Raw genomic sequence first — 16,067 nt, forward strand, 5'->3', positions numbered from 1 at the left:
AAACTTGTGACATCATTATAATGGCGATAAAAGATGTCATGGATGCGAGTATTTGCTTGTTGAGTGCAGGGCTTTATGGAAAAAAGTTCAATTTTCCTCTTGTCTGCACTACAATAAGTAAAAGAAATCATCCATTATAATAGACTTCTTTATAGAATTATAGATTTATTGTTAGATAAGCCCCTGGGATTACTTCTAACCCTAAAATTAATGTTATAACTATTACAATATACAATTAGTAGAATAGTAGAATTACTTTTTCTCTTTTTTTTAATTGAAGAATTGATTGGTTTAAATGAAGCAGGGGCATCTGGTAGATGGTATAAAACATTGAAACAGCACACTCTATTAGTGTACACGGAGATCGCCCTCAAATACAGAGATTTATAAAAAAAAAAAAAAAAGTAGTAATGGGGTGGTGGGGTGTTTAGTGATTAAGATGCATTATATATATAAAAAAAAAATAATATTATAAGAAAAAAGCATTTTTTTCCCCTGCTAAAACCAATTTTATTTACACAACCATTTCTCAGATTTACAGTTTGACAGTACCTACATTCTACATTAACATAACTTTTTAGTAGAAAACATGGCCTACTTCAGAACCTGACAGAACAGTAAAGTTCAGTGCACAGAGACGTTGCAGGTGATTCTGGAGTCCGGTAGAACTGCAGTTGATGCGATAACAACGACCCCTTGCAAAGTTTCCCCAGTTCCATATATCAGCTTGCGTGTTGTGCTTCATTATGGAGTGGCTGTATGGTACATTCAGCCTTTTGTCATGATAAGAAAATGGGATTACACGTCACGATTCATGTACACATCGCTGGCTGATTAAAAAATGTTAGCAAGTTTGTGTGATAACAGGAATTTTTGTTCAGGCTCAACAACTTGATCATCTTCATTTTGGGCAAAGAAAGAAGTGGGAAAGATCTATTGAGTTTGCACAGAAAACTCAGAAGTGTAAAGCGTCAACGTGGTTGTGAGAGTTTTGTCCTGTTCTCTCGGCTGTTTGACAGAATTTTTTATCTAAATGTGCAGTCTTGGCCAACCGTGACTCTGGATATGTGTCATTACACAGGAATTCTCTCCAAAATAAACAAAGTGTTCTGTGTAGAAAGTTCCTTTTGGCTTCTGCTTAACCATTTGTACTACTCTAACATGTAAGATTCTGTGCAAATCATTTTAAATAATCATTTAAGAAGCCTATATTTTGCTGACCAGAATAAATCACTTACAGAAGAAGACTGCATTGGCATTATTTGCATTCAATCCTTTCATGGATTATATATGATCAAGCAGATGCTTTACAAACAAGCATTTGTTTTATTAGTTGTTGTTTTTTTACAAAAGAAAATGTATGTCCACAAATCATAATCTTTCAAGCTTCCTTTGTCCTCTTGTCTACACCTGTATCCTCTTTAAAATTGGATTGAAACACTGACTACAAAGCTTCACTGGGTTTTTTTTATGTATATATGCACCTGGACAGTTAATGTATTGGATATATTCTGGTTTTAATGTGTAGTAGAATGGCAGTGGTTGAGAGGCTGAGGCGCTTGAAAAACATCCAGCTCCGAATGTGTGTTTTGGGATCATCACATAGTAGTAGTGTAAGAAAATGATCCCCAGGGCATCTTCTTTCGTCCCACCCCATGCTGAATTATGCCTGAATCTGTCGCTGAATGTCAGAGGTCCGGTCACAGCTGGTGGAGGAAGATCAGCATCACTGCCTGCATGGCAACAAAGGAACAAGTGTGCAGATAAACATTCATGTGCAGATTTTAGTGTTTTAGAAATCATCTTATGTCTTTTTTATTTATATATATATATATATATATATATATATATATATATATATATATATATATATATATATATATCTGTACTGACAAAACTACGCCAATCATTGTTGCATGGATATTATGGTGTACTGTAACAAGGCACATGCTGAGAGAAGACTGAGAGAGTCACAGGATCCTTTTTGTCTTGTCCTCATTTCCAAGAAAACAGCTTTTTAGAAATGCGATGTTTACCTAGCAGAACTGGCTCAATCACGAATCACACACCGCTAATCTACAGTGAGTCTTCTTCTAACAATCACAACCAATTATTAAAAATCTTTTAAGTGTAAAAAAAAAAAAAAATCAAATGAACCTGTATGTGATATTAAATGGATGTTGTTGCCAAATATAAACTTCACCACATGCAAGATATATAAGTGCATTATTAAATGCTGCATTATTTGCAATAATAATAATTATATTAAGTGTAATTTTTTATTGGGCTATGAAATCCACAATAATTCCATAGTTAATTATATACTAATAACTACTAATATCTAATCATAATTCAGCCTCTAATTTTCAGAAATTCAGTAAATAGATACTTGTGGGTCATGTAATTTTATTTCAAATTTTAACCCAACATTTTGAGTCACTAAAAGAGATCAGAAATGTAGGCAGTACTGCAGTGTGGCCGAAGTTCTTGTGTGAGCCGTCTGTAATCCGACAGGGGGCGCTGCAGAACAGCAGTTCAATGAATGAGCACTTTATGTTCTGTCTACTTCTACATGCCTTTTTCTTTTTAAATAACATTAAACTTCCCTCTATTTCTTATTAACACTCCTTACTGCAAAGTTTTTTATTCTTATTAGCAAAGAAATGGATGTACTTGCATATCCCTGAAGCTCCTTCTTTAACCCATCCTCTTTTGCCGGTCCAGGAAGCGCTGCCTTCTGTCTGTAGGTATCTCCTCCAAGCTGATGCCGTGGTTACTCGCCCTGTGTGACATGGCATAACACAGACTTATGTTGCTGTAACAGGAACTAGAACTGATAAAGATGTTGTTGGTTTCTATTGACAGAGTGGGTTTGTGCACATGTGACTCTCACCCTGGTGTAAGATCCGGTGGTATGGGCAGGGGTTTGGTGAATCCGTCCCTCCCCACTAACCAAAATGTCTCCTCGACTCCCTTACCCTGATAGCAAGAGATAATGCATTATATTAGGTAGTATGTAAGAAATGTACCGTTCACAGACGATCCACAGCAATTTGCCAGTGAGCGTAACGTTTAATCTATCCACTTTATCTGTTTACAGTTACATTTAATGTTATAGAACTTCTGCAATATAGGTACCTTTTATCTTATGTTATAGCAGTTATACATTTGCATTATAGCATCGCCTCTTTCTCTTCTCTCACTCGCTCTCTTTCTCTCTCAATTTAGGGCAAAAAAAAAAACCCCAGCTTGTCATGTAACTGGGAAATTAGAAAATGCAAAAACCGACACTGGAGACTCTTCTATAAATGATACAGAAAACTTAACTATATAAAATATCTTATTATTTTATATCAAGTCTTTAATAGGTCCCTGTTGTTACTATAGAAACGATAATGCATTAGAAAGAGTGCGTTTTTATTTTAATCACAGCCAAAACTAATCTGAAGGCTGACAGTAGAGAAAGTTATTAAACTCTTCCTGACCAATCAGATTAGAGAATTCAGCAGCGCTGTGGTAAATGTCATGAGTTATGTTATCTGTATACCAAAATGATGTTCTTTTACACACTGAGATGTAAAATAGTAAATCTGTGAGTTACAGGATATGCTGTGTGGATGAGTGTGAGTGTATTTCACCTTAAGCTCCGTTTTGCCCCTGGAATTTATCTGGTATCCGAGCTTGAGCTCTCTGAGGATGTCTACTGTGCTCTGGTTGACATGTATTCTGTAAGCTGCAGGTATCACATGCAACAAGACGGGGGAAAAAAAGGTTTCAGATTAGAAGTCAGCAGCATCTTTAACATGGTCTGTCGCATTCATGTATCTAAGTGCCGCTCACTTTTGCAGTCCTTTTTTTTTCTTTTTTTTTTTACTTTCCTTGCACCCTTATCTTGTTAAAACCCAAATGAGGAGATGCGAGTGAAGAAGACACTCCTGTCACCTGCCAATTCCCATGATCCTCAGCTAGTCCTCCCTGCTTACAATCACACACATATCTGAATAAACCCGACATTCCTTGCGAAGTCCTGCACCAGCATTTTACTTGTTGACTTTCTAATCCTTTTGAGTTAAATATTTTGTCATGTTTACTGCTTATCGACCTTGTCTGTCCGAGTTCATGCACTGATTGCCTGCTGTGTTTATCATTCTGAGAAATGTCTGTCTCCTTTGTTTGGCTTTACTTTTAGTAGTTCTTAATAAAAGTGGTTCCTGTACCTGTATTCGTCTGTCTGTGATTTAATGTATGTGTGAATGTGCAGAAGTCAGTTACAAAACCAAAAGATTAAATTTTATATTAACTAAATAAAAATATATCTGAGAAAAAAAACTAAACTAAAAACTGACACAAACTAAAAAGTAAAAAAAATGTAATAAAAACTGTCAAAAAATTACAGAGTATTTAACAATTTTTAAGTAAACATCAGCACTGAAATCTTGCTTTTTAGTGGCCTCTTATAACGTGGCCTCGATAATTACTCAAGTTATGAGTGCAAGAGCAAAATGGACTGTGTGTGTGTGTGTGTGTGTCTTTGCCCTAGGGCCTGACAGGTTCAGGAGGAGAAAGAAGTGAGAACATGTTGTGTGAGGACACTACTTTACTTTTCTACTAAAGCAGAATTTTCTTTCTAATTTGGCTGATAGCCTTAAAAGCTTACAATGTGCTCTACAGCTTAAGCTCTCTAAGCCTGTCACAAAACACCCGCACCCACACACAGACACACACAGACACACACATACACACACATTTAATCTGTAGATGTTTACAGACAAGAAAGTGCAGGCGATTGGTCCTTAGTTTAATTATATTCCCATGGCAGTTTTCGATAGAGCCACAACAAATCACCGCACCCACAGCTTAAAATGAGATTGATGTTTGATGGCTTGGAGTACTCACGCAACCCTGTGGACTCCATTCGGGACGCTGTGTTGACTGTGTCACCGAACAGACAATATCTGGGCATTGTCAACCCCACCACTCCGGCGACTACTGGACCTATAGCACACATTACAATTCACACAAGTTAAAAGAATCACCACGATCAGCAGAAGGTGGGAAAAAAATGTCTAAACAACATTGCTTGCAAGAAACACTACACAATGTTCATTTTCATACAGAATAGTGTACACTGAATGTAAAAGGACAGTATGTACACTACAAACAGCCAGTTTTAAATGATCCGAGGGAGAACACATGCAGTTCAGGCGACTTTGCTTTAATGGCATTGCAGTAATGGACTCAGGGATGGGGACCTGGTGCCTAATAGGATGAGGAAGCTAATTGGATATTGCCCAGAAATGGCGACTCACACCAAATGGCTATCCTTCAAAGAATGAAAACGAGTTTTGGGAATTTTTTTTTTTTTTTTTTTTTTTGTAAAGGCCTAATGATAGGATACACTGCCAGCAAAAAATTTGCAATGTTCTATCCTAAAACTGATATACTTAATTCCTAAAATGCAAGGCTCAAATGGATTTAATTCTAGTATTTAACCCCTTAAATTCCCAGGAGCCAGTGGTTGGTCCAAAAGTGTTGTCTTGCATTCTGTTTGGACTTCTGTATGGATGAGATTTTTTTCATGAAGTTGCAGAACTGGTGCATCTCTTGGTTTATGTATGAAACCAAATTAGTAGCTTACCAGAGTGGAGTCCAATGCGAATTTTGACTTTGACACTAGGCATGTGTCTCATTTTAAATGTGCCAATGCAGGACAGGATGTCCAGAGACATGTTGGCCATCTCGGCTGCGTGCCGGTTGCCGTTGCGGGTGGGAACTCCTGAGGCCACCATGTAGGCATCACCGATGGTCTCGACCTGTCAGTTCAAATAGCAGTGAGAGTGATGAGGAACATGACACTAATATATTATATACATTTTTCTGCTAGATAGTTTCTGCCAATATAGCTCTAATCGAACCCCTGTCTGACCCTTGAACAGGTTTAGAAAATGTCTCCCAAAACCTACTTTGTAGATATTTATTCTATATTAAATCGTGTATTTCTTTCATGTTGCATTCCCAACATAAGCCAACAAAAAGGAAAAGACTTACATTTTTACAAAAAATAAATAAATAAATCCAGACTCAGTAAATAAGCAAACTCTAAAAATATCCAATCCTAAATGCCCTAGCATCTTCCATTGTGTTGTGTGGCCTGGAACATGATTGGCTCTTTTATTTTTTGATGCAATAACTCTTGCCTCTCTCATTGCCAATCCAAAGGCCTTTTCAGCTACTCATGTTAGCTAATAAAATGCTACAAAATAATTGTTTTCACATGTGATATGTCAGCAGACTGCACATTCAAGTTAACAATGCTGGATTTATCCATAAAATATATATATTTTATCAGGTTTAAGATTATCTTAATAACTGCATTTAATAATCTCAACAACAACACTGCAATGGTAAAATGACTGACTCAAGAGAAGTTTATTTAATGAATTAGGTTATAAGATTATAAAAAAAACAGGTCTTGGTTTAATGTAGCAATACCTTGTAGACATCGTGCATGCCAATGATAGAGTCAAAAAGGGTATAGAGGTCATTTAAAAGGTCCACCACCTCAATGGGCTCACTCAGGGCTGAGATGGTGGTAAACCCCACAATGTCGCTGAAGTACAGCGTTGCCTCTGAAAAATGCTCTGGTGTCACTGGCTTCCCTTTCTTCAGAGCCAGAGCAACTGTCCTGTTTGCAGTAGGAGAGAAATAAAATCTTACATTGGTTAGGTTCAGTGTATGTGGGTTTCGCAGTTCTATGTGTGAGAGAAACTGACTTGGGCAGCATCTGGGCCACAAGGGCATCTGTTTTCTGTCTCTCCACTTCCAGTTCCTCTGTTCTCTCACGGATCAAGTCTTCCAGATTGGTGGAGTATTGCTCTAGCATGCGCAGCATGGAGTCGATGATGTTGGTCTTTCTTCCCTTACTGATATTCTTAAACTGTGGCAGCACAAAAATACACGGAGGTTCAGGAGACAAATATCAACACATCTCATAGCGTTTGATTTCTTTAAAACCACAGCAATTGTCCGACAATTATCACTGTACAACTTATCGTAAGCTAAAATATACAGAATACATTTCGAATGTGTGTGTCTACCTGCCTGAAACTATACTTTCCATAATATGTACTCAATCTCTGCTTATGCTTATTGCACCTGTTTGAAGATCTCCTCGAATGAGGGTCTCAGTTCTGGATCTTCGCTCCAGGCCTGCTTCATGATCTGAATGACCTCCAGTGGAGCCTCGTCCACTGATACAGAGGGTCGGCAGAGAGGAGGAGGACTGCATACCTTATCTATGATCTCTGCACACACCACAACCATATTCGTATATTACATTTCAATGGAAGGTCCCACATGCATACCATAAAGACTTAACTATTGTTAAAACCGCTATCATTTTAATAATATTATAAGGAATGAAACCTTTCGCAGGCATGTCCAGCATGCAAAATGGGGCAGAGCGTGAGATGACCTCCTGCATAATTATGGCAAAGCTGTAGACATCGCCCTTGTATGTGCCCTTGCTCCTCAGTTTCAAGCTCCTCAAAAGTTCTGGGGCTGTCCACAACTGGTCTGCAGATAGATAAAGTGCACCACCAGACATGTACATACATATACACAGACACATTCTGCAAAGTCAGTCTTAGTCATGTTTATTCCATCACTTCCTAGTGTGCGCTCAGGTGTCCACCAGCAATGCAGTGACAGTGTATTTTCATCACAGCATCAATCTCTATCTAATTTTCTTGATATTGAGGGTGGAGGCCATGTTTCTCATCAACATGGTGTCGCAATAAGCACTCTGACCTCATAATAAGATTATGAAACTTGTAAAGTTTTTTTTTTTATTTCAAAAGTTGTGAATAGCCAACACTTTTCAGCACTGTATCCACGCATCCAGTTCTTACCCTCTGGCCTGCTGTCATCCTGGGAGATGTTTAGGGAGCTCATGATTTTGTTCAAACCATAATCTGTCACCTTTAGAACAAACCGACCGTCCACCACACAGTTTCGAGACTTCAGACGCCCATGAATGATACCCCTATTATGCAGATGCTTCAGTCCCTGAAAGACAACGAGGGATAACAAACCAAGGACAAAAGCAAAACAGAAATAAGTGTTAAAAATGAGAATAGGAAAAGTTTTTCTGTTGGACTATCCTCTCGAACAGCCGAGTGGAACTGATTCCAAATGCCTGGCGAATCGACTCCAAATTTTCGAGAAGTCTTTAAAACTACTTTACAGAACTACAGAAACTACAGTGCTGTGTGCTAGGCTAGTCTTGCTAACTTACCTCAGTAGGTGGCAAAAATGACCTCAGTAGGTGAGATGTGTATTTGTTCAACAAAATAATTTTAGTCTCAGAATTTTGGAGAATTACTTTAAAACCAATTTCAAGCTACCACAGCCTAACGATAGTATTTTTTTAGTTAAGTGAGTTTTTTAAATGTATGAAATAGAGAGAGAGAGAGAGAGAGAGAGAGAGAGAGAGATCTGATTGACATTTTGTGTTGAATTTATAAAAATTGAATTTACAATGTTGAATAATATAATTTATTTGTATTCATTTATGTGACCAATCTCTCACTCTGTGTGTGTGTGTGTGTGTGTGTGTGTGTGTGTGTCTTACCCTGACCAGGTCCATAAGCAGAGATGATTTGAACATCCAGTCAAGTCTCATTTCTTCATTGTTAAGTAAATCCTCCAGGCTGCCTCTTGTGCAGTGTTCAGTCACAATGCCGAATATCCCTGAGTCCAGAAACAGGCCCAGGAACGGGTTTAGGTTCTCTTGACGCATATCCCTCAGCTGCAGAGGCATACAGAAAGAGATGTGTAAGCTTTCTACTCTCACTGTCTGCCATTCATTCTCTAACCCCTTGCTTTTGCCATCCATTCAGCTTGCCTTTTACTTTGTATCTCACTGTTGTCAGGTCACTGATTCATTCATTTCGTTTTGCTCTCTATTTCTTTATCTCTTACCTTGATGAAGATGGACTGTGTGGTCTCACTGATCTCTGTGACAGTGTCTCCATTTTGGCATTTTTTCAACCATACCCAGTCACCCTGCCAACACACAATATACATTTAAACAGCACACAGACTTAATTAAACCATTATTTTTCTTTTGTATGAATACATATTTATGTATTCATATATAATACAACTACTATTCCTATTTACACACCTCAAACACAGCCACATTGGAGATTTCAGGAGTGGACGTGAAGTAGCTCCGTCCTGAGACGGAGTGACGAGATGTTTTCTCATCTAACTGACTCTTCGTCATGCTGTCTTCGTTTAGCTTCTTTAGACAGATAGGAAAAGATTCATCAGAGATCTATATTTTCTGACTGATAGTCAAGTTTATTTATCATTTGCACAGTAGACATATGAACATTGCAAGCAGTAGAGTAAGCAGTAAGTGCAGTAAGAAAGTACAAAGTTAAAAAGTTATAAAAGTTATCTTTTTACAGAATTGTACATATAGCATGGTCACAGTAAGGATGAAATGACTACCAAAACAGAACAGACCAATAGGAGAGGAATAGAAAGCAAAAAGTAAAGAGCTAGACTCTAAGGTATTACTAACCCTCTTGCTCAGTTGTGTGTTAATAAAGACCAGGTCATCCAGTGTGAGCACTATCTTAGTGGGGGTTGAAATACCTCCCCCTCCGAACCCTCCCAACACACCAAGTTGTCCAGTAATCCTACAAAAAACGAAAAAACAGAAAAACACAAACATGTATAAAGGAAAATATATCTCATAACTATGACATGTTTAAAGAGGCAAAATGGAAAAAAATATGTTACATGAAATAAATAATTTTTTCAGATTGCATGGGCAATATCTGCCCTGTATCTGTGTCAGTGGAAGAATCTCAATAGAACTGGACAAAACCACAGAAAAGGCTCTTACTTCATGTGGTAGAGGAAAATACTTGCAGTAATTAAAGCACAGAAAAGGAGGCAAAGGAAAAAGAAGGTCACTCCATCCATTCCTGTCCAAAAATAAAGAAAGGAGCAAGTAAAGCTTTGAAATTGCAGCAACAAATGAAGATAATAAAGAGATAACAATAAAATAACAATTAAAATACGAATAAGAAGTTTGCTGCAACTTCATTTCTAGTTTTAATGTTTAAATGAGACCATCCTTAATCTGAATATACAAAGGAATAGGCCAGTGTGGCCTCTATTACCACCGCTGCAGGCCACGTAGCTGCTGAACCAGCAGTTGGGGTCAGTGCTGGGGGAGGCACCTGCAAAGTGGATGGACTTCCCCATGTACTTGAGTGCACCAAATTTCCCGTATGTGTGTGGTGCCTCCAGGACATGTGTCCGCTGGAGGGTGGCACCAGTGCCATCTGTGTCCAGCACCACATAGCGTGCTTGCATGCCCTCACCATTGCTGCCTGCCGAAATGAGTTGATTGAAGCCCATGAACTCGAAGCCTCCTTCGTTATGAGCCAGAGCCTCACCTGTCACCCGACGGCCTCCTCCTGCCAACCTACTCTTTTCTGTTGCCATGGCTATGTAGTACAGCATGTTGTAGATGGTGCCAAAGAATGGAGAGACCTTAAGGAAGAAAGTGAGACTGTCATGATGACTCAAACCATTTAAACAATTATATGGATATTTTTTTATGTTGGAAGCATTGCCAAATGAGAACTTCAACGGATTTAGCTTTAATTCACTAGATTCGATGTGGCACCATAAAGGGTTTTTCAGTCTCTCTGAGGGATCCCTTAAAGGTTCTATCTTGATCCTGAACGTATCCAACATACCTCCAGTATAAGCTGGTATATATGATCCCATATGATTTCCTCACACCAGTCGAATCCTATCACTGGATTTTAGTATACCCTACCTCTGCTTGTTCCTGCTTGATCAATTATGTTTTAATTTCAAATTTCAAGTTTAATTTCAAGAATGTAAGGCCTACTGTAACCCCACCCCACAAATCTCACTTGTTCAGGTTCAGCACTGCTGCGGATCTCGTAGCTATCCCGGGCTTCTTTAAAGGCTTCGTAGAAGTTCTGCTCCCCTTGGTCCATGGTGATGGTGAGGACTCCATCGTATGCCCGCCGCAGGTGGGTGTCATTAGCCAGTACCGAATAGGTCACGTTTTTATATGGCAGCGCATAGAGTAGGGTGTCATATGGGATGAAGATGTAACCACGGTCTACCATACGCATGTGCATCGCCATAGTCAGCAACTTGTGTTGAGCCTCTCCACCCATAAGAACAGAGTGCATGCACATGATGACCACTGCAGACAAACAATGTATTGTTAAATATGAATACAGATAATTTGGGGGAAAGTAGAATCAAAACAACTGAAGAAGGTTTTCAGTTCTTCTGCAGTTTTTTCTAGAAATTATTCTATATTATGATAATTTAAAAAAACTGGAGACCTAATTTTCTTTTTCCAATACTATCCTAGTAGATTTATACTGGGTTGCAGTGCCGAATCAGACACATTTGATTATATAAATGTAGTTAAAGGAGATAAAGATCCTAGGATAAACACAGATGTGCATCAATACAAACACAAATTTTTTATATAGGTCTCTCTCTGTTACCCACACACCTCTCACACGATCTGCCTCACGGATTTTCTCTAAAGCTTTCCGGGGCCCATCTTCATCTGTCTCCATGGTAACCACAGTACTGATGGGTAGGCCGAGGGTTCGCAGCGAGGCAGCAAGCTCTTGTCCAGTTGCCTCCCATATGTCATTTTCCTCTGACACAATGGCTACATGCGCCCAGCGAAAGAAGCGCAGCACAGCAAAGAGTACCCGAGACGAAAGTGGCAGAGGCTGAAGGAATGTCGGGTATGTCCCATCGTCCTTGTTGGCTTTCAGGCATGCCCAGGACAGGATGCCTGCATTCCAGTTCTTGACTAGAAGAGCAGCAGAGGAGCAGTAACCCGGGTTGGCTGGCCCAAGAAAAACAGAGCCATATCCTTCCAACTCAATGAAGCGGGCCAAAGCCCTAGAAGTCTGACAGTCCTCATTGATTAAAGTGTAATCATACCAGTATCCTTTACTGAGGTAGGGGTCTTTATTGATGCGCGCCATAGCTAATCGAGCAGCCACGTCAGGCAGGGCTTTGGAGTACATGGGGTCACATGTCCAAGGTCCCACCAGTGCAATCTTGAAAGTGACACCCCAAGCCTCACAGGGAAAATAACAGACTATGAGCAGAGTCAGGAGAAACCAATTCCCCCGCCACCAGTGCCTATGAATTGTATATAATAAACAGTTCGTAGATATGGGTGCATATGTCCTAGTGGGTTGGTCCTCTATGTCATGTTCTCTCCTCCATTCTGTGTATGGTTTTGGATGCCATCGTGGATGGTGAGATTGCCAGAGGAAGTTAGGGTCTCTATGGACAGTCATTTTGTTTCTCCTGTTATGAGTCAGGGAAATCAGAGAGGTGTTGTTAGAGGACCAGATATATGTGGTATATCCTAATGAAGATGTCAGGCAAATGAAAGGAGAAAGGTAAGAGACGTAGATAAAATGTAAACATTTATATTACCCTACCACTTACTTCTGAAATTTAATTTAATAAGTCTTGTATAGCCAATATGGTTGTATAGTTAAAGTACTGTCGATAGTATCAGGTTAGTCAGTGCACAGTACCTCTGTGGCAGGTTATGTGCTTATTTACCTCTGTGTGTCTGGCAAGCTAATTATCAGGACGGGGCATTATTATCCCTGGGCTCTACCTGGGCCAATGAGGACTAAAATCCTTTATCTCTTATCTCTTTATGATTGACTGACTTTCTCTGGTTGTTCCTTTCTTCTTTTGACGTACCTGCCTTGGTTTTTGGTGTCTGAGCTAATCTTAATACATAGGTTGAATATCATCACTGTTTTTTTGCAAATTTATTCAGGTCATTGAAAATACAAAGTGAACTAAGATCTCGCTGCATGATGGACATAGGGTATTTTATGAAACGACTAGTTCTTTTATGCAAGCTATGAGTGCCATCGACATGTTTTTTGTTGAATCTTTCAATTTCCATACTTTTTATAGCATATTAAACGTGGATGTGTAATTGTCTCAATTTGAATCCACTAGGAAAGGATCTTACTAGGAAACCTGCTCTCTGTTCGTATATTTATATCTGACGGCTAACACACGAAATTTACATAGTATCATTAACACCTAACATTTAAAAGTTGAAAATATTAAAACACAAGGTCAAGTATCTTGGTGGAGATATTAACACAAGATTAATACATGATCACTGTATTTGCAATTCTCATGTGAAACGTTTCACCCAGTTAGCAGTATGCAAAATAGAATTAGCTGACACTGCTAGTTATGAGCTATACAAAATAAGTAAATAATAAAATTGTGCTGTAAATTTAGCCACAAATCATTTCAGAATAGTAAAAAAACAAAGATCATGCTAACCTCAGTTGATGTATCTAAAAGAAGGCCTTCTTCAGTGAATCGTCCATCAGAACCCTGGAGCCTGGGGAAAGCCAGAATTTAAGAAGTTTTCCGTTCTTCCAGTGAAAAAGAAATATTTGTGAAAAATGAGATAATTGAATGAAGTTTCGTTAAAAATGTTATTCCAAACAAGTTTAGGTTATTTCCAAAAATGTATATTTCATAAAAAAAATATGAGCCAGTAGAGTTCCTTTAATTGGTCCCCATAATCACAGAATTACGGTTCCTTGAAATTAGAGGCTCCGTGTTGGACTAGGTCTTTCCCCAAACCGAGGTGCCTTTTGGGGGAGAGTAGGTAGAGCAAACACTACTCTGAGCCCTGGCTCTTACTAGGAATAGACAGATTTAGAAAAGGAGAGATGACGAGAGAGAGAGGGCAAGTGGAGGACAAAGGAGGGGTGGATGAAAGCTCAGTCCAAGTGGTGACTTTTTGACCTTCTTTAGTGTTTAATCCACATCGCCTTTCTCATAGAATGTGAATGTGAGTGCACTGTATGTCTGCGTTTGTATGTATAGTATAGACTTTTGGAATATTTCAATATATCCAATATATGCTTTATTCAGTGTAACAATTTAAGTTCACTTCTTAAGAATTTAGTTTTAGGTGGCATTTTGGAATTGTTTTGCAGTTTGTTCTTTTTTCATGAACCTGGTGTCAAAATAGTCTGGAAAACTCATAGTCTGATCATCAAAAATATTGAAATTTCTAAACAATATGGCCACCACATACCAATCGGTTCCAGTGGGGCGGAGCTTTATTGAAACAATTGTAACTCGTGTAAGGCTTGCCCTGTGTTTATCAGCAGGGGGCCATTAAAATTGTGTATGCATGAAAGATGAGCCACATACTATGAAGTGTATCTCCAGCTTGCTGGTAGGACATATGCAAATGTTCTTGCTCATATCTATTAAACATTTTTTTGGGTGCTCTTGTAAATGTCTCTTGTAAAATATGCCATTGTGTAAAGTGTAAACTTCTCATTACCTCTCAACTCCTCGGGAGACAGTCATAGAGCCCGCTGTCCCAGTCATTAGGGGCTATGTAGGCCCAAGAGATAAATCAGCTTTATTCGCAGCGCTCGCTAAGCTGGTGGGCCTTTTCTCCCTCTAATATGCCACTTGCTGTGAAAACGCATTTCTCTAGAAGCTTAGCTGCCTTAACCCATGCACATGAAGGTCCTGATCTAGCGGTCTAAAATAGAATCTTTTCTGTATCTTTTCTTCAAGGTACTAATCATAACTTCCATTTTGGCTTATGAATGAATATTTTGGAGTAGCAAATCTGTCTTCTTTCTAAGTATCCATAAATCAGGAAATAAAAAGAAAAGTTAATCAGTCGTTATTTAGCTGTAAGAGAAGATAAGAGACTTTGTAAACGAATGGCTTTGTAAGCAGTGTTCAACAATTTTCTCATAATGATTAGCTCTAAACATTTCAACGGAAGAATTTACTTTGAATCAGCAATTAGGGCAGAGACACTGGACCAGGTGGGACAATAGGTAATGTATTGAAGAACAGAGTGATGGAGGTGGGAGATAGAGGTTAAAGAATGTTTTTGATGCAAAAATCAGAAGCCAAGTGCAACTCTGGAAATCTCCCTTTATCTCCTTTCTTTCTCACTGGCTGTCGATCTGTGTGTATGAGTGTCCCAGTGTCTCAGGACTGATATGGTCCAGTTGGTCTAATAGGATTAGACAGCTTGGGATGTGCTATGCTAATCTTCAACCTGCAAGCCTCTTACGAGCCATCAGCAGAAAGAAAGAGAGAAGGAAAGGCAAAAACAATTAGCCACCCAGAATCTGAATTCAGATACACTGTAAAATAAATAAATAAATAACAAAGAGAGAGGGAAATGGGAAATATTGGACAAATTGACCGATATTTGTGATGAAGAAAGACTTATGGTGTGTTTGACATTTTGATCACTCAAACGATTTACTTTTCAAATTCATTTTAATATTAAGAAAGATAATTTTATATTGTAGAGTTAACAGTGTTTTTGTCACGTAAATCATCAAAGCAAATAAATTCAAGTGAAGGAAATACACAATCTCCATTTCACATTGTTTTGTTTTAGTCGAGTCCTTTTAAATACAGAGTTGTAGAAAAGCCCAAATAGTATAGTGAATAAAGTTTCCTGACTTAACCAGAGAAAATGTGACTGTATTAAATGCCTATTGAATACTTGCCTCTATATACACGATTAGCCATAACATTAAAACCACCTGGCTAATATTGTGTAGGTGCCATTTGTCCTCTGAAAGTGTGTTGTGGTAATAAGTTCACTGACTTATTTATGCTCTTTTTCTGCTGTCTAGCCTTACCTTTCTTCCTTGACTGAATATATACTAGAGACATGAACTGAACATAAATTTAGGTCTGCTTATATATAAAGACATAACCTTTTTCCAGATGTGACAAGAGATAGGCCAGAGCCACTGATGATCATTGCGGTGCACAGACTAGATCGTTGATCCAAATATTGCTCTTATTCTTTATTGAATCTGGCTCAATCTTGGAGGCCTTTTCGTTTTGTTTTGTTTTGTTTTTTTGTTTTCTATATCATCTCAATGTACAAATTGTATTAGTCAGTCGTTCTT

General features: G+C 38.5%; 1 protein-coding gene across 1 annotated transcript; it reads right to left on the reverse strand.

Annotated features, from left to right (window-relative positions):
* Positions 1–529: 529 nt before the first annotated feature.
* gucy2d (guanylate cyclase 2D, retinal) lies at positions 530–12,401 on the reverse strand. Its single transcript, XM_058383008.1, has 19 exons — positions 11,591–12,401; positions 10,968–11,269; positions 10,200–10,575; positions 9,920–10,001; positions 9,593–9,710; positions 9,188–9,307; positions 8,983–9,066; positions 8,633–8,809; positions 7,911–8,067; positions 7,426–7,575; positions 7,156–7,304; positions 6,774–6,937; positions 6,493–6,685; positions 5,639–5,813; positions 4,897–4,995; positions 3,639–3,733; positions 2,894–2,979; positions 2,674–2,782; positions 530–1,733 (listed from the first exon to the last, which is right to left on the reverse strand). Exons 1-18 carry the CDS (start codon positions 12,399–12,401, stop codon positions 2,698–2,700), a joined length of 3,423 nt encoding a protein of 1,140 aa, XP_058238991.1. The 3' UTR covers positions 530–1,733; positions 2,674–2,697.
* Between the last annotated feature and the right edge of the window lie 3,666 nt (positions 12,402–16,067).

This window comes from Hemibagrus wyckioides, linkage group LG28 (assembly GCF_019097595.1).
Source record: "Hemibagrus wyckioides isolate EC202008001 linkage group LG28, SWU_Hwy_1.0, whole genome shotgun sequence".
In the NCBI taxonomy this organism is placed as follows: Eukaryota; Metazoa; Chordata; class Actinopteri; order Siluriformes; family Bagridae; genus Hemibagrus; species Hemibagrus wyckioides.

Excerpts from the sequence above, each read along its gene's own strand:
- gucy2d (XM_058383008.1), bottom strand. The coding sequence starts at position 12,401 with ATGACTGTCCATAGAGACCCTAACTTCCTCTGGCAATCTCACCATCCA. Across the intron at positions 9,711-9,919 it reads ATTTTCCTCTACCACATGAA|GATTACTGGACAACTTGGTG; the intron begins GTAAGAGCCTTT and ends CGTTTTTTGTAG. Across the intron at positions 2,980-3,638 it reads GGGGCAAAACGGAGCTTAAG|GGTAAGGGAGTCGAGGAGAC; the intron begins GTGAAATACACT and ends TCTTGCTATCAG.